Source organism: Propithecus coquereli, unplaced genomic scaffold, assembly GCF_000956105.1.
Source record: "Propithecus coquereli isolate 6110/MARCELLA unplaced genomic scaffold, Pcoq_1.0 Scaffold2, whole genome shotgun sequence".
In the NCBI taxonomy this organism is placed as follows: Eukaryota; Metazoa; Chordata; class Mammalia; order Primates; family Indriidae; genus Propithecus; species Propithecus coquereli.
In genome coordinates this window covers 2,315,376-2,339,860 of record NW_012144966.1, presented here as the reverse complement: position 1 = coordinate 2,339,860, position 24,485 = coordinate 2,315,376, and the positions used below count along the sequence as shown (strand labels likewise).

Genomic DNA, 24,485 nt, shown 5'->3' with positions numbered 1-24,485 from the left:
GAGCCTGTGGCACAGGGCACAGGCTGTGGTCATTAGCAAGTCACTAAGACCTGTCATTTGGTCCTGACCACTCTTGATGTGGTGTCTTACCGGGGAGCTCAAAAATAAAGTAAAAAACGAGATTTGCAGAGGTGTAGCACCACAAATGAGTACTATGCCAGTTGTATAAATTACCAAAAGCCTACAGGCACAGGGTTAAATAGATTACATCAGCCAAATTTTTGGTAGTTAAGTCAAAAATTTGAAAGGCCTTTAAAATGCGGTCTGTGCCTATGGCTTCGTGGCTTCGTGGCTGCAGGATTGCTCTCTGTGGTGTCGCTCTGGGGCGAGAGGCTTGAGGATGAATGAAAAGCTCAGGGGACTAAATAAGATGAGGGTTAAATAATATGTAAGACGAAACGGTTTTCGGAACACATAATTGTATGATTTTAAAGCAAAGAGTGATTTAACAATTTAAGTAAAAGTTATACATGTGGTATCAAATGAAGATAGTACTAAGAATATAATGTAGTATGCCTGGTTCTCCCCTTATAATCTGGGTGCTGTACTTGTACCTCAATTCCATGATATAAATCGCCCTTATATGCCGTTGATCAGACTGCCACCTACTATGTAAAATGATGATAAATTTAGCTCACTTATACTCCTCCCTCTTTTCCTGCCAATATTTGATAATAACATTCTTTTCAGTTATTCTGTCAGCCAGTGCTGCAATCTTCAATGATTTCCTTGCATTTCCCTTTCTTCTGGATTCTGGGATTTCTGCTGCAGGCCAAGGGGGTCGGTGCCTTTACCACACTTTCTCCCTCCTGTTCAGATCTCACCTTTGCCAGTTTCTCTTTTGCTTTTTTCCTGTCATGGGAGTATATGAGTAGTTACACTCTGTCCTGCAGGGAGGGGTTTTTAAAGGTTGTTTTAAAGGGGAAATTGAAAACCGAAGACATTAAGTGACTTGTGTAAAGTCTCTTAGCTGGTTAATATTAAAGCTTGGACTAAAAGTCAGGGCATTTGACTCCTAATCTAGTGGGGTCTCTGTAGAAAAAACTCATTGATTTATTCATGAAATGTTTATCAAATGCTGATTCTCCACCACGCACTATAATAGGTACCAATGATACAAAAATAAGAAATGATTTCAAATCTCATACTTCATAGTCAAGTAAGAAAGACAGATGTGTAAACAAATCTAGGTTTCGATGCAATAATGTGCAAAGGAAGGTGTTATCTAATTATTTTTTTATCCCACAGGTCAGAGATTAGATAACCTTATATAACTATTAGAAGTGACAACTTTAATATGTTGAGGACACATTTATGCATATTTAAAAAATAAATAAGACTTTCCTGATATATTTTCAGGGAAGTAATTTAAATAGTCTGTTTCATGATCAAATATGAAAGCAAATTTTTAAAATAAATTTATAATTATAAATTATATATGTTTTATGTGTGCAACATGTTTTTATGTGAAAAAATAACAAAATATTTTTCATTTACCATTATAGGATTGTTTAGTATTTTGACTTCAAGTCTAAAGTTCATGCATTTATTGTAGATTCTTTTTATGGTGACTTGTGGACTTTCTCCTTTCTTTCTCTCTTCCTCAGATTTTCATCACCGTGAATTGCCTGAGTACAGATTTCTCCTCCCAAAAAGGGGTGAAAGGACTTCCCTTGATGATTCAGATTGATACATACAGTTATAACAATCGTAGCAATAAACCCATTCATAGAGCTTATTGCCAGATCAAGGTCTTCTGCGACAAAGTGAGTAAAGATGACAGTGTGTCATAAAGGTATTTTTGCTATTAGATATTACTTTTGATGGCATTTCCCTCTTGCACCTTCCCTTGTCTAGTTGTGTCAAAATAATCACTTAATCAATCACAGTAGGTGTGGTAATCTTTTACTCTCTTCCTGTTAGATATCTAGGGAGTCATCAGTCAACTGTATTTTTTTTTTTAGTTAATCATTTTTACTGCTTAGTTAATGACCAATTGACATTGCACGGTGTCTTGATCAGATCAAGCTGCTATAACAAAATACTACAGACTGGGTGACTTAAACAACAGAAATTTATTCTTCACAGTTCTAGAGGCTGGGAAGTCCAAGATCAAGGTGCCAGCCAGCTTGGTTTCTGGTGAGGCCTCTCCTTCTGGCATGCAGACTCACTGTATCCTCACACAGCAGAGAAAGAGAGAGAGAGAGAACAAAAAAGCTCTCTGGTGTTTCTTCTTCTAAGGGCACTAACTCTATCATAAAGATCCTATGCTCATGACCTCATCTAAACCTAATTACCTCTCCAAAAATCTCACCTCCAGGTGCTATTACATTGAGGGTTAGGGCTTCAACATATGAATGGGGGAGGGCACAAACATTCAGTCCATAATATACTGTGCTTAAGTCTGATTCAATTAGATAACTGAAATAGCAGATTAACAATCTTTACTGGGTATAGATGCTATCCTAGAATGTATCAATGCACCTTAATTATTTTATGGGTTTAATGGAGCCTCATCTAGAACTTTTTGAAATGGAAATAGTACTCATAAAATAAGTTCATTAGTACACATGCACTCAGAAAACATGTACTTTGAGTCTCCCTGAACCCCACCATAAAAGAGACAGATAATAGAATAGCAGAGCTTAACATTCCATGACAAGAGATACTCACAAGTCGCAAACATGAGTGGGACTAAGAATCAACAATATCAAGACCTGTGTGCTATCAGCATCTGTGAGGGAAAATAATGGGGCCACTTGATGACCAGAGAGCTGGAAACCTACAGAATTGCCCAAGGAACACACTGGAGAGTGAGGTGAGCCATTTGAGATTGGGCGGGAGGGTACAGGTTCTGTGGGCTCCAATTTACTGGTGAGTGCAAGCAGACTGTGAATTGAAATGTTTAGGGCTCTATGAATTATGAAAAGTTATAAACTGAAGCTCCCTTCTAGGACAAAACCCTGCTCTTGGAGGAAAAAAAGCCCTGCTGGGAGTAAAATCCAAGTTGAGTTGGGGAAAAAAGATAAAAAGGAAAAAGAAGGTCAAAATAAGAGTGAAGAAGAAGATTGGAAGGGACACAGGGTAGAGAGATCTCAGAAAATACAAGACATGTTTGTATCTCTTTGTGAACACACCAGACGAGGGAGCATGAGAGCCGTGAAGCTAGAAGAACTATCCAGGCTCACTTGTTTCATGTAGAAATGACCATCAGAAAAGAAAAAACAGTTGAATTCCACACAGTGTTTCATGAAAGTAGAGACTAGGATCAGACTGACTTCCCTATGGACAAGGAATGCATACCAGAAAGACATGCCCACAAATCAGGTGACAACTATAGCCTCATATTTCAAAATGAACTAAATGGATTTAAAGGAATAATAGAAGTTACGATGATCAAGCTAGATCACAATTCGAAAAAAATCAGATGTGAGATGTTTGGAAAATAGAATGATTTCAAAAGGGATGTGATGAAACTCAGGAAAGAATTTAGAAATAAAACATTCAAATAAATCAGAATAAAACCTATACTAGAAGCAATACAAGAGTGAATAAATATAAAAGATAATGCCTTAAGAAAATACAAGTTGGAAAAGAGCAAAAATGTAAAAATCAGAGGAAATGAAAAAAGAGGTGTGAAAGAAAATACAGAGAGAAAAGAGAGATAAAGAAGGTCCAATATACACATAATAGGAATCTTTGAGCAAAATAATAATAATTTAAAAAAGATGGAACAGAACAAATACTAGAAATGATAAATCAGGAAAACCAGAAATGGAAAGCGTTCATATTTAAACACCCTGCTTTATACTCGGGAACACTGATCCAGGATAACCAATACCAAATAGTTAAGCTATTGGATTTATTTGAAAAAAGAAAAAAATATTCTTTGGGCATCTAAGTAAAGTAAACAAAATAAACATTAAATCACTTACAAGGGAACTTTTGCCATCCAACTTTTCAACAACAACACTTTGTCATAAAACAATTATATTTAAGGTAATCACGTAAAGAAAATGTGAGCCATGGATTTTCTATGCAGCCAACTTGACTGTCAAGGCACAAACAAAACCATGGGGAAACAAAACAAACAAAATCCAGGGAATATTTCTTCTTGGGAACTCTAGTGGAGAACCAATTTTTGACAAGCAATACAACTATAAAGACTTGATAAACAGACCGAGGGTGAGCATTCAGTATATATCTAGTCCCAAATGATGGGAGAGACAGGATGGCGATATGTCCCGACAGTGTAGGCACCATGCACTTATTTAAAAATTGGGGAGGATGAGGAGGGTATATATCCAAAAAAGAAGAAGAAGAAGAAGAAGAAGAAGAAGAAGAAGAAGCTGACTAACTGTTTATAGGTATTAACTGTTAGTGAAAGGATACTACTTCATATTAGATCCTGGGGAGAGAGGAAGAGGGGGAAAAAGAAGTTAGTAGCTAATTCACTTTTGCCCATTACTCTTAAAGGTGCTGCAGTCAGTATTAAAGGTCTACTGTGCTATAAAATGTCTGAGAGTTTTGGCTTAGCAGTAACAGAGTAGACAGAGACATAGGCTCCTGTGAGCAGAGAACAGCAGAAAGCAGAGATGGTCATCAGAGGACAGAAGGAAAATGCATTAACTAGAACTGCACAGGGGTTTGGCACATGCAGCACAGCAGAAAATATCCCTAAAATCTCAATAGTCTTCCCCGGCCATGACGATTTCTGTGGGTGCCAATCATCCAGCCATCTGAGCAGCACAGCAATCTGAGGGACAGTCAGGCAGTTTCCATGATATAGATGCCTGGTAAGTCACCATACACAGTAGTCATATAGAAACAATGAGAAAACGGTGGGGCAGACTCTTGCCCAGAGTCACACAGTGAAAATGTAGTGGAGCCTGGGTGCAAATACAGTTCCAATCCCAAATTCATACTCCTTGAATTGAAAAGTAACTTTATACATAAAATACCAAAATGGCAACTGGTGATTCAAAACCTCGACAAAGAGCCAAAGTAGCCTTTAAAAACAAAACAACCAAAAAAATCAGTTTATGTCTTTAATTTAGCATATTAAACATTAAGGAAACATTTTCAAATGTTGTACAACGTGGAATTTTTTAAAGTACAAGTAATAAAGCTTTTAAGTGATTTGAATTCCTTTACTTTATTCCAGATATTCCAAGGGAGATTGTAGACTCTCCCTCCATGAATCCCCTCCTCGGAAGTAAGGAATAAAGTTAAAAGGGAGAAGAAAGGGAGGGAAGAATGGGATGGAGGGACCAGGCAATCCATTCATCTTCACCTTGGTAGTTGGAATTGAAAGTGGGAGAGAGGGCTTAAATTGCTCATACAGTTATTTTGTATTATAGTGTTGATGTAATAAATACCAAAAAAAGAAGATAATAGAAACATGCAGAATGCATGGAGAGTTATATTGTTATTCACTTATGTCCTAGAATAAGAGAGACTATGAGAAATTAAGGGAATTGTATGAGTTTCTCTAAAGATTTGTTTCCTGAAGTTGTGCTAAGGAGACCATCTGCAGCAAGGAAAGAAATGGTTGGGAGAACCACTTGTGTGAGCATGTTTGCAAATATGTATAAACACTGGAAAGAATCCTGTTAACAAACATTTTGCCACTCAGAAAATAGGTGGCATTTCCAATAACCCCTATTTTAAATATCAGTGCTAGGTAGAAAAAAATGGTTGGAGAATGTGGGGTAAGTGATTGGCATTTATTCCAAGTATTAATAGCTAGTATTGTAAAGAGTTCTTATTGGGTAGTTAGTTACATATCCTGATGTTAGGGCTGGGGGGTGGGGTATCAGGAAACTCATAAGGAGGAAATCTCAGGGTCTATGCAGGGTGGATTAACTGTTGTTACTGTCAGTTTCTCTAATAAGCTAGATACAAAATCTTTTGCTCTAATTTGTCATCATGTTTGCAGCTCTAATTTTAAAACCCAGGCAAAACTCGCCCCTGGGAGACTAAAAAGATAAATAAAAGTTTAATTTTTGTACTTTTCAAGTGGGTATGTAAATGCAAATGCTTAATTTAACTTATCTTTTAAAGCAAAAGAGTTGAGAGCTATTCCATTTTAAAGTTGTGAATTTCCTAATCACAGTCTAGAGTTTTAAACAGATGGAATTCCGCACTATTTATAGCTGTCCAGCTTGATTTCTAATTAATACACCTGTGAGATTGATTGCAGATGAAAATAAAGGCCTTCTCTAACTTTTTTGGTATTATGATACTTCTACTGAAATGAATATGTTTATGCATTAAAAATTCAGAGTCTATTTATATATCTACCTATATAGATACCTATGTGTATATCTTTGCATCTGTATTTAATTAGTTCCATAATCTTCCATGAAGATTTTGTATTATTGCAAACAATAGCTATATATTGCAGAAAAATTGAGAAATAGAGCCACTTTTAAAAAATATATTTTAGAGAAACTCTTTAAGCGTGAAATAAAAAATGAAGATAGACATCACCTCTCAAGTGGTGGCAAAAGTGATCACAATATAGTTAAGAACTCTTCAGATAAGTTTTCCAAATTCAACACTCTGTAGTGAACATTTAAGTGGGGGAAATTATTTTCAAAAGATAAATTTGGTATTTGTAGAAAATTATACTCTTTTGGAACCACTAGACTTTTTTGCACTTTAATAAGAATAGAAAGGATATTTTCTAGAAGCTTCAGGTCACAAATAATCATAGGAAAGAGGAAAGAAATTTTTGGAAGGTCTTGTTCAAGGAAAGCTTTATCCACCTTAATTGAATGTATCAAAGCTTCCCTGGATCATTGTGAAGCCCAAAGCTTTATTTTAGAAAGAAGAACTATGGTTCTTTCAAGAGTGGGTGATGTTAGAATTGTTTTGTCATGCTGATACCTGGGCATTTTGGGCAGGAAACTTATACAGAAGTGGCACCAACATTATGCATTATAGAGACCTATTCTGTTTTATGCTAATCCTTTACATTTGTCATATCAAAGAATGCCTGAAAAATAAGCAAGTGACTTTCCTAACAATCTACGTTGGACATACAGACATACTCATTTTATTGCACTTTGCTTTATTGCATTTTGCAGATAATGTGTTTTTTATAAACTGAAGGTTTGTGGCAACCTGGTGTCTAGCAAGTCTATTGGTGCCATTTTTCCCAACAGCATGTGCTCACTTCATGTCTGTGTGTCACAATTTGATAATTATCACAATATTTCAAGCTTTTTCATTATTATTGTATCTGTTATGGTGATCTGTGATCAGTAATCTTTGATGTTACTATTGTAGTTGTTTTGGGGACTCAGCAACCATGCTCCTATAAGACAGAACTTAAGTGATAAATGTTGTGTGTGTACTAACTGTTGCACTAACTGGCCCTTCCCCTATCTCTCACTATCTCCTTCTCAGGCCTCCCCCTGTTCTCTGAGAAACAACAAAATTGAAATTGGGCCAATTAATAACCCTACAATGACCTCTAAGTGTTGAAGTGAAAGGAAGAGTTGTATGTCTTTCACTTTAAATCAAAAGCTAGAAAGAATTAAGCTTAGTGAGGAAGGCATGTTAAACCTAAGATTGGCCAAAAGCTAGGCCTCTTTCACCGAATAGCCAAGTTGTGAATGCAAAGAAAAAATTCTTGAAGGAAATTAAATGTGCTACTCTGATGAACACATGAATGATAAAGTCAGCCTTATTGCTGATATGGAGAAAGGTTTAGAGGTCTAGATAGAAGATCAGACTCTCCACAACATTCTCTTAAGCCAAAGACTAATCCAGAGCAAGGCGCTAACTCTCTTCAATTCTATGAAGGCTGAGAGAGGTGAGGAGGTTGCAGAAGAGCTTGAAGGCTGCAGAGGTTGGTTCATGAGGTTTAAGGAAAGAATCTATCTCCATATCATAAAAGTGTAAGGTGAAGCAGCAATTGCTGATGGAGAAGCTGCTACAAGTTATCCAGAAGGTCTAGCTAAGATAACTGATGAAGGTGGCTGCACTAAACAACAGATTTTTTTTTAATTTTTAAAATTATTTTTAAATTCACTTCATGACCCCCTCTAACATGGTACTAAACAACAGATTTTTAATGTATATGAACAATCTTATATTGGAAGATGCCATTTAGGACTTTAATTGCTAGGGAAGATAAGAGAATGCCTGGCTTCAAGGCTTCAAAGCACAGGCTGACTCTCTTGTTAGGGGCTAAGGTAGCTGGTGACTTTAAGTTGAAGCCGGTGCTCATTTACCATTCCTAAAGTCCAAGGGCCCAAGAATTATGCTATGTCTACTCTGCCTGTGCTCTATAAATGGAACAACTAAGCCTAGGTGACATCACATCTGTTTGGAACATAGTTTATGGAATATTTTAAGCCCACTGTTGAGACTTATTGTTCAGAAAAAAAGATTCTTTTAAAAATATTACTGCTTGTTGACAATGCACCCAGTCACCCAAGAGCTCTGCTGGAGATGTACAAGGAGATTAATGTTGTTTTCATGCCAGCTAACACAACATCTATTCTGTAGGCCATAGATCAAGGAGTAATTTTGACTTTCAAATCTTATTATTTAAGAAGTACATTTTATAAGGCTATAGCTGCCATAGATAGTGATTCCTCTGATGGATCTGGGCAAAGTAAATTGAAAACTTTCTGGAAAGGATTCACTAGTTGCCATTAAGAACATTTGTGAGTCATGAAAGGAGGTCATAATATCAACACTAACGATAGTTTGGAAGACGTTGATTCCAACCCTCTTGGATGAGTTTGAGGGGTTCAAGATGTCATCGGAGGAAGTACCTGGCAGATATGGTGGAAATAGCAAAAGAACTAGAATTAGAAGTGGAGCCTGAAGATATGAGTGAATTGCTGCAATCTCATGATCAAACTTGAACGGATGAGTTACTTCTTATAGGTGGGCAAAGAAACTAGTTTCCGGAGATAGAATCTACTTCTGGAGAAGATGCTGTGAACATTGTTGAAATGACACAAGGGATTTGGAATATAACATAAACTTAGTTGATGAAGTAGCGGCAGGGCTTGAAAGGATTGACTCCACTTTTGAAAGAAGTTTCACTGTGGGTAAAATGCGACCAAATAGCACTGCAAGCTACAGAGAAATCTTTCATGAAAGGAAGAGTCAATTGATGCAGAAAACTTCATTGTTGTCTTATTTAAGAAATTGCCACAGCCACCCCAACCTTCAGCAGCCACCACCCTGATTAGTCAGAGGACATCAACACTGAGGCAAGACCCCTACCATCACAAAGATTGGGACTTGCTGAAGGCTCAGATGATTGTTAGCGTTTTTAGCATTAAACTATTTTCTCATTAAAGTATGAGAAAAGTATGTCTACTTTTTAGACATAATGCTATTGCATACTTAATATACTGCAGTATAGTATAAATATATAGTATAGTATATGCACTGGGAAACCAAAAAAATTGTGTGACTCTCTTCATTGCTATAGTCACTTTATTGTGGTGGTCTGGAACCAAGCCCACAATGTCCCTGAGCTATGCCTGTGTGTAAATCTCAAAAGAAATTAATTCTAGTCCTTTTCCTCATAGGAATAGTACAAAATAAAACATTAACTCAGAAATAAAATTGCTTGAGCAAACTTGGGGTGTGTCTTGGCTCAGTTGTAATTTATATAGGTAGATAATAAATATCCAAATTTTATTTATATTAAATGTTATCTTGTACAGAACTCCAAACACATAGAAAAATGCCTTATACATAAGTATCCAATAAAAAATATAGTTCCTGTCATTATACAAACTTCAGTATTTTGAAGAGCCTTTTCTTATATTTCCCATCTATTTGAACAAGGTGATGTCTGTGCATTTAACACTTTATGTGTTTTCTAGACACAAAAACTATACAAATCCTTAATATATCTTGAAGAGACTTCCAAAGCAGATATTTTTGTATTTTATCTCCCTATTTCCATGATCTATAAGTGTCGATGATAATTCAAAACCTCAAGTGAAATACTATAATATAATTACTCCCTTTGGTATTACTAGTAAGTAAAATAATTATTTCCTTTGGAAGTTTTTTGATATAGAAATGTATATTTAAATTATCTGGTTAAAATATTACAACTATCACATTCTAATGTGTAAAGCTCTTAGAAATCACCTGGCACAGAGTAAGTGCCATGTAAGTATGAGCTATTATTACTCATTCTTCCAGAATTAGCTTAAAAGCCATCTCCTGTATAACACCTTCATTGACCACAAACCCTCACATAGCCACGATTGGGAATCTGCTGTTTCAAAAAAGCTAATTTGATAAGGCAAAAATACATCTTATTGTTATAATTCAAACCATATTCTGTATCTTTTTCTGTGAATTGCCTATTCCATGACCCTTGTTCATTTTTCTATTAGTATGTCAGGTTTTTAATTTAAATCATTATTGAAATGTTAAAGATTTAACATTTTATGTGATATTTTATTCCACATATTTTCAGTAGTTTGTCCTTTGCCTTTTAATTGATTCTTTTGTTTTTGTATAGAGAAGGATTAAATTATAATATTATTGAATCTATCTCTGGTGTATATGATGATTTGGGGGCCATTTCTAAAGGGTCGGAGGTTGCTGGCCAGTCTGTGCTTCACTGCTCCTTAAATCTGCTACTGCAGTGGGCAAGAGTTTAGGTTGGGGGTATCTATCTGAATGTCACCTGTCTAGTGCGTTGTGAAAACATGGGTACAGATGGATTCTCTTGCAGCAAGAATGGAGAGAGAGAAAGGAAAAGGAAACTGTGTTGGGATGTCTTTATTTGGAAGATGAGAAGAGGAAAATGAGTTCGCAAAGCTGACATAGAAGAATGCTCAAAGAAAAATATTAATACAATTAGGGAATCATTGGAGGTCACAAATAAAAGAGCTACAAGATGGTGGTCAATTGGTTCAGTACAACAGAATTTGACAATTTGGCAAGAGGAACCAATAAAAAAGTCAAATTACAAGGAACAGAGGAGCAAAAAGGAGTTGAATTGACTAAACTTTTGAATGAGTAATATCTCTAAGAACATACAAAAATACTGAAACCAAAACAAAAATCATACTTGTTTGCACAAAGCAATCCTACATCTTGTGTGGTTTCCTTGTGACTCCCTTATTTCCACCACTGTAAAATGATTTTTTAAAGTTCCATAACAACAAACGAAGGGAAAATTTTACAGAGAATTCACATTCAACTTTAAAGCCCTCTTCATGCCTAGGAATAAATTTAATGGGTCAATGCTTCATCTTCTGATATTTTATTATAATCAGTAAAGTTACTTAATAGGCTTCACTGGGTTAGGAGACTGGGCCCGTTCTTTCCATATGGATTCAAAACTGAAGTTCTTTAAATAGGCAAGATAGCAAAAAAGGAGAAAACATGGGAGAGGTGGGATCTCTCGCAGGTCAGAAATGTGGTGTAGTTTCATGAGTAGTCTTGGCTTTCAGAGCTGAAGCTTCACCTTGCTGGAGGGATGAAAATGGGGCTGCCTGGTCTCCTTTTCCTGTGTACTATTTCATACCCACATGACTTTTGTGTGTGACAGTATTTTTGCATGCCTTGATAACATGCCTGGCACTGTCTGTATTTGCTTTTTCTCTGGCAGGGAGCAGAGAGAAAAATCAGAGATGAAGAGAGGAAACAGAACAGGAAGAAAGGGAAAGGCCAGGCCTCCCAAACCCAATGCAACAACTGTGAGTTTCACCGAGACTGACTTTACTTTCTGAGGGGAAGACTCAGGTGGGCTGGGTCCACTGGGGGAGCAGGTAGAAAGAAGTGGGTTGCAGGTAAAACTGTATGTGCAAGGCATGGCTTGCTTTCCCCTGGCAGTGGAGACAGGGTGATTATCCCCATGAAAAGCAAATAGAATCATGTGCACGGTGTGTTTGAGCTAGGAAGGACTTTGTGATATTATGGAGCCCAACATCCTCCTCCTACAGACAAGGTATCTTGGGTGCACAGAGGGACAGGAGGGTATGAGGGGACCTAAGCTCTACTCAAGGATGCTCACTTGAAGTCCATGCTCTTTCTGTTGGCTTGGCTGGAGTGGGGAGGTGTTAAAATGTGTTCACATCTATGGTATTGGGAAAGCTTCATAGAAGAAAAACACGAATTTTAGTTGACACTAGGACTTATAGTTGAGGGTTGTTAGTCATGTATGACCCTCTTGCTTATGGGTTTTGTGATTCCATCCAGCCTCTGATGGGAAGTTGGCTGCCCTACCCTTACAGAAGAAGAGTGACATCACCTACTTCAAAACCATGCCCGATCTGCACTCGCAGCCTGTTCTCTTCATACCTGACGTTCACTTTGCAAACCTGCAGAGGACTGGACAGGTATGACCTACCTGCTAACATCCACTTGCCATCCATTTACGGGCTTGGTAGGGTGGTCAGATAGAAGCACTTCAGGCAGTGTTGACCTTAAAAATAAAACCCACCTTCCATTCACCAGAAGAACAGTCAGTCATTCCTTACAGTAAATGGATTTTTATAGAAAGGAATATTTCAGAAGAGGAAAGTGACTTACTAAGGGGAAAAAGAGAGTGAGTTGATATTAGTAAAGTATTGACAAAGCAATGAAAGAGGGAGAAAGTAAGAAGGCTGATAAACTGTAAGAAAAGTTTTGTTAGCTTTGTCATGGCAGAATTATCCTGATGCAATAGAGCTCCACCTAATGGTGGGAAGTTGAGCTGCACCTATAACTTCATAAAGTTGTACAAGGTGAAAAATTCTTAGATTAAATAAAGTTCTGTCAACAATTTTTCCCTTAGTAAATGAACAGTTCCCATTGAATGGTAAATTATTTCACATAAAAAGAAAAATGGGATTGTAGACAAACCCCCTTAAAAAAATAATTCCTATCTTCTAGATGTATCTACAAGTGAACTGAAAAATCTAATATTAAATTAACATAAATATCCAATAATTAACATTATGGTAGCTCAAGTTGATGGAATATTATGCATTCACTAAAATTTTAACTATGAAAACTATGTAGCAACATGGGAACTTGTTATACTAATGTTCAATGGAAAAAAAAAAGTACGATAGCAATCTGTGTTTATACTGTGATCCCAAAGATTTAACTGAATTTGAAGGGAACAAGAAAAATGAGATATGGCTGATTATTTTCCTTTTGTCTTAGTATTATTTATTTAATGTGATAAATTGAAATGTGTGAAAAAAAGAAAAAAATAATTATTTCCCTAGCATTAGCCAGAATTGTCTTCCACCAAACCAGTCAGGTTTTAATGAATTTTGCATTGATTCATTTTCTTTTAAACCCAAAGTCCTTTGAGGAAACATCTGTTTTGAGAAATAGGGGTATCTGACACCTTCAAGTGTTTCTTACATTCTAGGTATGCAGATACTCATTGGAATTGACCTCAGCCTAGAAAGAGAAATCAATATCGACTTCACTCTCTCTCTCTGGAGGACATTTTGTCCCCCAGCATTCAGTGTGATGTTTCATTATATGTAGGAGACAAAGCAGTTATACAACCAGGGCTTTTTCGTTGCTATTCACGACACAACATGGTAATAAAGTATCTGTAGCTTTTTCTCAGAACACATTTTCACTGAAAATTAATTTAGCATTTCTATCTTGTATTAAACTTGTTTTATATAACCAGGGACACACAGGGGAAAGGAAGAGATTTATAATTTATCAAGATAGGTGTGCCAGCACCTAATTTTTTTTTTTTTTTTAGTTCCCAAAAACATGGTGGTGATTTGTGTGGGGAGCTAGGTTTCCACACCTTCCAGAAGAGGGGATAATTGAGTTAAATTGTTCTTACTGTTTAGTTTACCGTCAGGATTCTGGCTTCAGTTCTGTGTCAACACTGACAACCTGACTTGTTCGCTTGGCAAGATTTCTCCAGAACATATAAAGCTGTAAATGAATCTTAAGAGGAAAAGTGGCCAACCCGGCCGCTCGTGACCGCCTGTCCTCTGGCCTCTCTTGCCCGCTGGATGTCACGAGCCTGGCTCGCAGCCTGAGGCGGATTCAGAAGGAAAGCGCAGCCTTTACAGTTTGTTGGGTTCAGCAGTTGCAAAGCAGCACAATCACTGTCCCCCTGGCCCACCAGTGAAGTTTATCCTGCTATCTGGAGGCCACCCTCACAGAGCCCTCAGGCTGCCTCTGTGGCCTTGGATTCAGAGTAGAGGGGGTCGGTGGGGAAGCCTGCCCTGAGCTCCTGGCAACAAAGGAACACTCAGCTCTGCCCTAGAACAACTGGTGAATATGCTGTGGTTGATCAAAATAATATCAAAGGATTGCTGCCCTTTGATATTATGTCGTTGTTCTCAATTATACCATGTTACTGTCAAGAATTGTGAAAGGTCCAAGGTTTTACCTGTTTATAAGCTAACAGTTTAGCCTGTTCCAATTTCATGGATGCTGGAAGAAGACATGAGACTCCTGGGTCGGAGCCAAAGGACTTTATTACCGATAACACAGCAAGCAGCAGAAACTTGACGTTCGCATCAGTTCCCCTTGCACTTCGAGTCCAAGAGGACTGACGCAAAAGGGCCTGGCAGACGCTTTGCATGTAGTGAGTGTGTATCACAGTGAGGAATCCCGAGCTTATGAAGCAACCATCTTTTAAGAGGGCTGCTGGGACACCTCCCCAACCCTGGTTTCAGACATAGACATTGTTTTTCTTATACTGGTTAGGTACTTTGGGAGGCTGAGGCAAGAGGATTGCTTATGGCCAGGAGTTTGAGACTAGCCTGGGTATCATAGTGAGACTTGTCTCTACAAAAAATAATTAAAAATAGCTGGGTGTGGTGGTGCTTGCCTGTAGTCCTAGGTATTCAGAAGGCTGAACCAGGAGGATCACTTGAGCCCAGGAGTTGGAGGCTACAGTGAACTGTGATCACACCACTGTACTCCAACCTGGGTGACAGATCCAGACCCTGTCTCTTTAAAAACAAAACAAACAAAGTTAAAAACATTATATACTGGTTAGGTAACACATCTGCATTTGGCCATGGGAGTCAGCTTAGCTAAAGGAAAGGAGCTTGGGCATTGTCTGGCTGGGGATTTTAAGGCTGCCTTTTCTCAGAAGAGCTAGACGCCTGGGAGAGCCTTCCAGAGGCAGGAGAGAAGAGGCAGTTCCATGGTCTTAAAAGTAGGGATGGGGCAGGGATTGGCCGACTTTGACCTTCAAAACAAGACCCTGCAGTGGCAGGTCAAAGGATAGGTCTGGTTTACCTTAAGAGGGTGGGAGAGAGAGGGGAGAGCGGCAAGCAGTGGTGTGCCGCTCAGAAAGCACAGGGGCCTGAGTCTTGCTAGAATCAGCTGCATTGCAGCTCTGCACAGCTGCAGGGCCAGCAACCCTATAGTTCTCATGGTCAGTGAGACACCCCTGAGCCATACTTAAGGCACATCGGCTATGGGGCAGCAGTTCCTACTCACCCAGGGACACGGCCAGGAAGTAGGTATTTTCACTGTTAGTCCACACGTCCCCCACTCCACCCATTATGTCATTGGTTCTCCTGTGGGTTGGAATAGTCTTCAGACAATTATCAGAAACTAATATGAAGCAATAATCCAATGTGTAGGAGCTATGGAGACCTCTAGTCCCACTCTCCTCATATTGAAGCCCTGGTGATCAGGCTGCTTGTGTCAGGAATGCCTTTAAAGGACATGTGATGAGGGGAGCTTGGGAAAAACCGTGAGATGCAGAGGCATCATCTTGTTGGATAATATATGCTTGCCAGGTGTCAGCCCTTCTCAAAGCACCTGAGCCCAAGGAGGACACCTCTCCTCCCTCGTATTGTAGAGAACAGTCTATTGCATTGTCGTTCATGAACAATCTTCCCCCAGACCACAGGAGTTCTTGATATGGACTCAGATGCCCAAGTTCTATCCCAGGTCTTTCCAAATAAAATCTCTGAAGTGAGTTCTAGGAATTGCATTTATGATATGTCTCCAGATATATTTATGCACTCTAAAGTTTGAAAAACATGCTCTGAAAATTAAGTTAGTGCAATGTTCCCAACAGCTGACAAGGAAGAAATAGTAGGCCTTTATATGAGAGGAGAAGAAATGACAAAGAAAGGAAGGTGGTAGGGACAGTGAAGTAGCAGCCATTCAGGAGGGCAAGAAAATGCTTAAGAGAAGTCTGCTCCCATCTTTGGGTCACCAACCAACTTCACAGAGACCAAGGAGTCAGGCAGGGGGTGGGTGCATTCTGCCACCTTTAAAGAAACCAGCAAAACACAAGCCAACGTCAGGAACTTTTTCAGGACAGTCCAGATGCATGGCCAGTGCCATGCCCAGACCCTCCCTTACGTGGGTCACTCCATGTCTTCTAAGTGGACAGCCCCGATGAAAGATACTTTGAATTCCACACTGAAACTTGGGGGGAAAAACCCAAAAAGCAAAAAACAACTTTCTGTCATTGTTTTTGGTTTAAGAAGAAATAAATGTATATAACAACAGCCATAAAAAAAATTAAGAGGAAAATAGTTCCCGTAGAAATATGAGCTGATTGACTAGAATGACTCATTCCCAGAGAGTTCCAGGTAACCAGTTTTGTTATATAACTAGGTCTATGCTTGGCAGCATCCCAGGAGCTGCCAAGAGCCTTTGAGAAAGTTTGTGGGGAGGTTGTCTGTCTGGGCTCAGCTGTTTCTCTCCCAGGCTGGGGCAGGGACAGTGACTAAACACACTGGAATCAGAGGCTTCTTTTGAAGTTAGTATGTAATGTCTCATAGTAACTCAGGTTAGTATGTTAGTGTTGTTCGTCACTCAGACACAAATGGTCCTGAAGCACACAGATAAAGCTCACGAGGCCCACAAGTAATGTTTAGAAATACTTGGGGCAAGAGGATATACATGCAGAGCAGATCCCCTCCAGATTTCTCCCATAGCTCCATAAAATAATAAGGATGCTTCATGATTTCTTTAATCTGATTCTGCCTGACGCCGTGCTGACCGCCTAAAGGAAGCCTCTGCCCTCAGAGATCTGCCTTCTGGCCAGGAACACCTCCCACCGCTAAATGACCTTTCACAGCCTGAAGACAGTTGACCCCTAAATGTCTGTGGTTGTGGGAAGCCAGGATAACCCAGGCCCCTTTGGGAAGTAAGTAGAGATGCCTGCAGTTGCTCTTGTCCTGCTGTGGGACCTTCGTGCCCCTCCCCTCCCTCCCGGGTAGCACAGTACCCAGAGTCAGCTCGCCTGTCAACCAAAATGGGATGGGTTACCCACAGGCCAAGAGCCACCCTGCAGGCCAGAGCCTTTCTAAACAATGGATTTTAGATCCTGCCAAAATGTTTCCTTAATGTCAAAAGCAAGATTCGGCTTAAGGCCAGAGATAATCTCATCAGAGTGACTTTAGCTAGAAATAACCAATTTCTAATTTTATTTCATTAAAATCTAAGAAGTAACCCCACAGAGAAGGAGAGGAGGTTAAATTTGCATTTCCTCAGAAACACACACACAAACCCAGCATCATTAAACAGACTTGTCTTTTGTCTTTTTTAAGAGACAGTTGATGCCTTAGGACAGTCTGTGCATCACGTGACTTATTTCCAGTTCTTGTCTCTGACCCACAGTAAACCTATTGTTCTGCTCCACAGGTGTATTACAACACGGATGATGAACGAGAAGGGTAAGATACTACTCAGTTCTTTTCACTTAAACCCCCAAAGTCAGTTCATGTCCGTGAAAGTAGCTCTCCCAGCACTGAGCAACCCCGGGCAGGGAGTGAAATCCTCCTCTCACCTCGGGACCCAGTGTTGAGAGGCTTGATTCTGGGAGTGTCGGGGAGGAAGCCTGGGGAATATTGTTCTCCTTCTGAGCTTTTCTGCCCTCCACCTTTCCTTCCTATGATCTGCCTTCGAATAACTAGCTGTTTTTGTAAGTGACCCATCTCTTCCCTGGTCGCCCTTCCCAGAACCCCTTGTTTGGCCCCAACACAAGGGCAAGCTGAGCTTGAGTCCAGAGCTGGAGGAGGCAGCCTGTCCTCCTTCTAGGACCACCTGGGCCACAGGCACGGGCCTCTTGAAGCTCTCTCCCTGGGAAGTGAGCCTGGAGGGCCAGTGGTGAGGCCAGTTTGAATAGGAACTGGGAAGGCTGAGAACCTTTTCACTGTGCTCTGGGATTGTAGCTACGAGAGGGTCACTGAAGGCTCCCAGTGTCTCCACTTCAAGTTTCTGCATAACAGCATTGGGAGATGTTCTCCATCTTTGCACAGGATACATGCCCACCTGCGTGTGATCGTGCAGAATTTTAGGGACAGCCAAATCTTCAAAGTGCTTTGTATCCATTAACTATTTTATAGACTCAGAATTTTACAGCCGAAAAAACTCCTTAAGGTCATTTAGCTGACCTCCTCTCCTGGGCAATGGTAACATCCATACTACATCCTCGACAGGTGGTCAGCCAGCTTCTACTTGAGTATTCCAAGTGATGGAGAGCTCACTGTGTGTGTTGGCTCACCACACTATTTGGCAATTCCAGCTGGTAGGAAGTTATTTTATCTGTTGAGCTGACATCTACCTCCTTTCAACTGCTACCCACTGGCTCTAGTTTTGCTTTCTGGATAAGTCTCATCCTTCCTCATCTTTCAAACATCCCCTTCCTTCCTGCAACTGTTCTTGGTAAAATATAGTTTTACCTCTCAACATCTTAACTTCCCTGCAAGGTATACTACTAAATTTGTTAGTAGTCTCCTTAAAATTGGCTATCAGAATAAACATATGTTCTGAACCACATGAGTTGCAGATTATATTGGGGTAATTTCTTCTTATGACCTGGATGCTATTTTCCTCTTTAAACCATCTGGAACTACTTTCATTCCAATATCTACTTTATGTTCTTGGTTTGCATTATATATATGTAACTAAACTCTCTAGATCATTTTTCCCCCCAAACTACAGTCAAACCAGGGCTTCCCTATCCTTATGTAATTAATATTATAACATTTACTTATCAAACATTTCATAGTTGATGAAATGGAGCAGACATTGCTGAGCTTATTCCTAGAGCAAAGTTGGCAGACTGTAGCCCAAGGACCAAATCAGGCCCACCACGTGTTTTTGTATAGCCTGCAATCTAAGAATGGTTTTTGCGTTTTTCAATGGTTGAAAAAAAATTTAAAAAAGAATAATATTGAATGACATGTGAAAATTTTATGACATCCAAGCGTCCATAAATAAAGTTTTACTGGCACATAGCCGTTTCAATTCTTTTATATATCGTCTATGGCTGCTTTGGTGCTACAACAGCAGAGTTGAGTAGTTACAACAGTTACAAGAGACCATATGGTATGTCCTGCAAACCTAAATATTTACTGTCGGGCCCTTTACAGAAAAAATTTGCCACCTTCTGTCTTAGAGGATAGAACATCTCAAAGGAGTCAAGTGATTCTGTAGCTGGTTAGGAGTGTAATCTTGTCTGGAACTTGACCTCTAAATTCTGAGTTCTAAATTTTCTAAATACCTTATTAGATTGTTCTTTGTATTTTGGCACCTAGGTTAAACATATTCAACAGCTGGAATGAACAGAATGATTAGCACTGTCCATTCCAATCAGTTATTCACGTACTTTTTAAGGCACAGTGTGGTGTTGCAGAAAGAACGTTGACCCTGAGTTCAAGAAGCCCAAGTTCCACTCCTGGGCTACCGCTTACTGCTGGGAAGAATTGGGCTGGCTCCTTGATCTCTGGGCTTTGGTTTCCTTAATTTTACTTTGAGGATTTTGTATAAGACAATCTCTAAGATTCTATCTAGTACTAACATTCTATTCTCTTGGGAAAACTTATTGTTATGAGTGAGAAGTGCCTGAGATTTTGAATGCTCCTTGATACGCGGACCTCTGTTGTAAATCTTCCTCACCTCAAACTGTCCTTCCTTGCAAGCTGATCACGGTTAGATGGCACTGACCTACTCGTAACTCTACTAGCTTGGCTTCTCTGTAAGTATTGTCCTGTGTTTTTGCATAATCCTAAAGCCTGAGGCATGAGTCTCTTGCTCTTACACATCTTCTAGTTACAGTTTGGACGATACGGACAGCATTGGAGCCTCAGTGTTAATACATGGTATGTGCGTGGCTATTGTTATATGTAAAGTAATCATTAACATTACTGGATACTTTGGGCACTATACTAAGTGCTTTATAAGCATTATCTCATTGAATTCTTCTCAATTTCCCATTATCTCCATTTTATAACGAGGAAACTATAAAAGAAGTTTCCTAGTCTTGGGAACTTCTTTGTCAAACAAGAGACTAGGAAACTTGTTGCAAGTCACACAGTAAGTGATAGAGACAGGATTTGAACCTGGGTCTAGCTGCACTTCCCATCACCTGCTTTTAGCCATCATGCCCTACTGCCTAACTCTCTCAATTCTTGACCTGTGGCTGCAAAGGAGGCATCGAGGGACAGGCCCTCATTGGGATGGCTTTCTGGCCTTGACAAAGGCACACCCTTGGTTCATCCCTCGGCATGTGCGACCCAGATTGTGACAAGCCCAGATGGAGTGTACCTGGCAGAGGGGATCATGTTCACCTGGCCCGAGGAGTGCCACCTTCACTGGCATTTGCACAGCCTTCATCAGGACTGCTTTTCGGCCAAGTTCTTCACTCTCGCTGCCACGTTATTTAATACTCACATTAGCTAATACTCACATTAGTATTAAAGCATATAAATAAGTACGTGAGAGCATCATTCACAAAATGACCAGATGAAGCATATAACATACAAGAGCCCGTCTCCTGGCACTGCCAAAATCATGCAAGGTTTGTCAACTTCTCTTCATTATCAGTCTTGAAGGCAGATGATACAACAGTTAGATACAGAGGCTTTTAGACAACAGTTCTCAACAAAGCGTCTCTTGCTACATGTTTGAATCACCTGGGGAGTTAAAAAATATACTGGTGTACCACCCCCAGGGATTTTGATTTCATTGGTGTGGGTACAACTCAGGCGCTGGCACTTCGTACAAGTCCCCAGGTGACTCTAATGTGCAGCAGTGTTGGAGAAACACCGCCCTAGAGCCAGTCAGCTGGAATTTGAATCTGGGTTTGATCTTATTAAAATAACAGCCTTTTGGAGTCTCAGTTTCCTCATCTAAAAATAGTAGGATAATAATACCTACTTGCTAACATAATTATAAGCATTAATGTATGAAATGTGTTGACACATGGAAGGTGCTTTTAAAAAAATCATAGCTGTTGTTATTGTTAAAATTCCTTTTCAGGCCCTGAATAAATGATACTTCATTGAGAAACAGAAAAGAGGGAGATTAAGATGAGGAGAAAGAATAGGTCAAACAGAAACAATTTTCTGTAGAGCATATGTCCTTAACCTGGGATTTGTGGATAGCTTTTGTGGGGGAAGAGGGAAGGGCTTTAAATCCCTTAAAATAATATGCAAATTGATAAACAAATGTCATGCATGGTGAGAAATTTTATTTCCATTATCTCTGGGGATCCGGCCTTCATCTACATCTGGCCTCTGGTTTCTGTGAAAACCCTCTAGCCTTGATCCTCTGTCTGCAGTGGTCCCCACTGTGGTCCTCTTACTCCAGCCTGCAGCAAGGTCCCTTCAGCTCTGTGGTTTCTGTGCTGCATTTGGGGCACAAGCATCCTTGGTGAGGTTGGGCTGTTGTGCATTCAGAAGTCAGTGGCTTCTCTCCAAGACCCTGCCATTGCCTTGGAATGCTGCTTGGGACCCTCAGACCTCAATCCTTCCTAAGAATTTCTCTTCTCTCCTTGCTGCTACTTAAAGGCACAACGCACACCATTGTCTCCCTTAGAACCACCTTGTGTAATCTCTTCAAAGGTGGAGGCTTTAGGAAAACCAAAGCCGGAAGAAAGCAAATGGGCCACCCCTGTAGATTGGTCTCACACCGCTCAGAGCTGGCTCCCCAGACAAGTTTCACTCATCAAGCTCTCTGAGTGTCTCCAGCAGAGAGAGCCCTGCCTCTCCTGCAAGAGGGACGTCCTATAGATGCTTTCAGAGTAAACCTTGAGCTCAGTCACAGTGTTGCTGAGAAAAAGGCAGTTCTGCATGCTCTTCTGTGAATGCAAATACTTTGGCTAGAATTCAGTGCCTTTTGGGGGAGTTAGAGGTTATTAACCAATCAACTGCAAGAACATTTAATCAACATAGTGTTAAAACTAAAAAGTTGTCACACTGTGTTCATCGGCAGTCCTTACGGGGTTACAAAATAAAATTCTTCTAGCATTCTGCGCTATTTCTCTTAAAGGAGCAATTTCCCAGAGAATCAAGTGTTTTTCTTTAATAGGGTTCTCAGGGATGCCAAACAAACTATGAAATGTAGGATATGGTGGGCTGTGTTTTACCACATATACATGAACATAAAGTGATTAAAAATATTGGGCAATTTCCCCAATTTCCCAAGGAAAAGAGAAAAACATAAATTAAAGCTTTTGGGCCAACTTGAATAAGTAAATCTTTATGGCTATAGCCAAGAGTAATTTACGGATACTTGCTTTGCTGATTTGATTATACATACTTTTGAAGAATAATATATTACATAATTTAGAAATATCTGTCACATTTTATGAAACACATTTATTCAAATTCTTCGTAATTCATCTTTGACATCAAGTTCTTTCTCAGTATTAAAGTTACTTTTTACTTCATCTCACACTGTTTATCAGGGCAATTCTTCATTGCTATCGACGTTGAGATACGGCGCAGTTTAAACACATATACATGAGATTGTCCTTGGAAATTTTTTTTTTTTGTAAGAGATGAGTTCTCACTATGTCGCCCAGGCTGGAGTGCAGTGGCTATTCACAGGCGCTATCATGGCACAGCACAGCCTGAAACTCCTGGGCTCCTTCTGCCTCAGCCTCTCGAGTAGCTGGGACCACAGGCACATGCCACTGCAGCACCTGGTAGTCCTTCTAAATCTTATTCCCAAGCCACAAATACTGGTTTTCATAGCATTAGAAAGAAATGATCACATAAAAGTGATTGCCACAATGCTGTCTCCCATTTCTTGGTATGTTTTTAATTAAACTTTTAATTAAGATAATTATAAATTCATATGCAACTGTAAGAAGCTCTCCTCCTTTCAATGAAAATATTCTTATTGTTTACTCTTAGTTATTGCATTTAAAAATCCACTCAGTAGTACTCAAATCAGCACCAGATATTCAATGGAGGTTTTAAAATACTTAAGAAAATGAAAATTTTACCATCCCTCAGAGTCATAGGCTTTCACCAATTTCTCATATTAGTACCAGTTATTCTTACTTGTTTGCCATTTTGCAAATTAAGAGATTTAAACTTAAGACTCTTAAAACTGAGCTTTACACTTCTTTTAAACATCTTACCTACATCTGCCCTTTCTGTTGTTGCTCATTCCTTCATTGCTTTTCCTACTGCCTGGATAACCCTGGCTAGTATTGCTTTTGTCATGGAACTTCTGGCAAAGAATCCTCTCAGATTGTTTGTTATTTATTTGTGTAAATGTTTTTATTTTGCAATCACTTGTAGCATATTTTTGCTAGATATAAAATTACAGGTTGGCAGTTATTTTCTGTATGTTTTGGTTTTCATCATTTCTGTTGAGATGATGTCAGCCTGTCTTGTTGCTCCTTTGAATATAATATTTCTTTTCTTTTCTCTCTTTCTTTCTTTCTTTTTTTTTTTTGACTGCTTTTAAAGTTTTTTCTTTCTCATAGGTGTTAAGAATTTCTATTATGATGTTCCCATGTGTAGATTTTCTTTGCTTTTTTTTTCTTGCTTGGCATTTTATAGCATTTATTAAATCTGTTTATTGTTCATGTCTTTATCAGTTTTAGAACATTCTCAGTCATTCTCTCTTCAAATATTACTTCTTTCCTCTTCTCTGTCTATACTTCTATGAACCTCTAAATGCACATTAGAACTTTTTATTGTGTCCATATGTCTTTTATATTCCTTTCTGAATTTTTCATCTTCTTTGCTCCTCATGCTTCAGCCTGGTTATTTTCTACCTACCTAACTTTCAAATTCTTTTATTGGGTCCAATCTACTGTTAAACTCATATATTGAGTTCTTCATTTTAATTATTGTGTTTTTTAGTCTAAGAGTTTCCACTTAATTGGTTTATTAATAATAGATTCCAGCTCTTTATTTATTCATTTATTCATTTGCCATTTATTCATGAACACAATAATTACAATTATTTTTCAGTTCATATCTGATAACTAAAATAACTGTACTATAAGTGTGTTATCTATGGGTCTGTTTCTATCATCTGTTTTTCCTTCGGTCTTGTTTATTAGTCTACTTGATAAATCTTGATTCGATGGTGAACAATATACATAAATAAAAATTATAGAGGCTCTGTACAGCCTATTTCTCTCTTATGAAAGTTTCCCTATCCCTTGTTGTGCTGCCTGAGTGGGTGCAGATTGCCATGATTGAGTCAGGGACAGAACTCACTCAAACCTGGATTGCAGTTTGTGTTAGCTTCAGACTATCTTTGGCTCATCCTAGCTCTGA

At 39.1% G+C, this 24,485-nt stretch overlaps 1 protein-coding gene across 1 annotated transcript in view; it reads left to right on the top strand.

Annotated features, from left to right (window-relative positions):
• The window catches only part of GRHL2 (grainyhead-like 2 (Drosophila)), a 168,937-nt gene that overhangs the window by 119,271 nt on the left and 25,181 nt on the right, over window positions 1–24,485 (top strand). Inside the window, exons 9-13 of the mRNA XM_012643583.1 lie at window positions 1,608–1,766; window positions 11,615–11,702; window positions 12,205–12,344; window positions 17,599–17,630; window positions 24,385–24,387. Coding sequence (XP_012499037.1) covers window positions 1,608–1,766; window positions 11,615–11,702; window positions 12,205–12,344; window positions 17,599–17,630; window positions 24,385–24,387 — 422 coding nt within the window. The remainder of the gene's footprint in view (window positions 1–1,607; window positions 1,767–11,614; window positions 11,703–12,204; window positions 12,345–17,598; window positions 17,631–24,384; window positions 24,388–24,485) is intronic.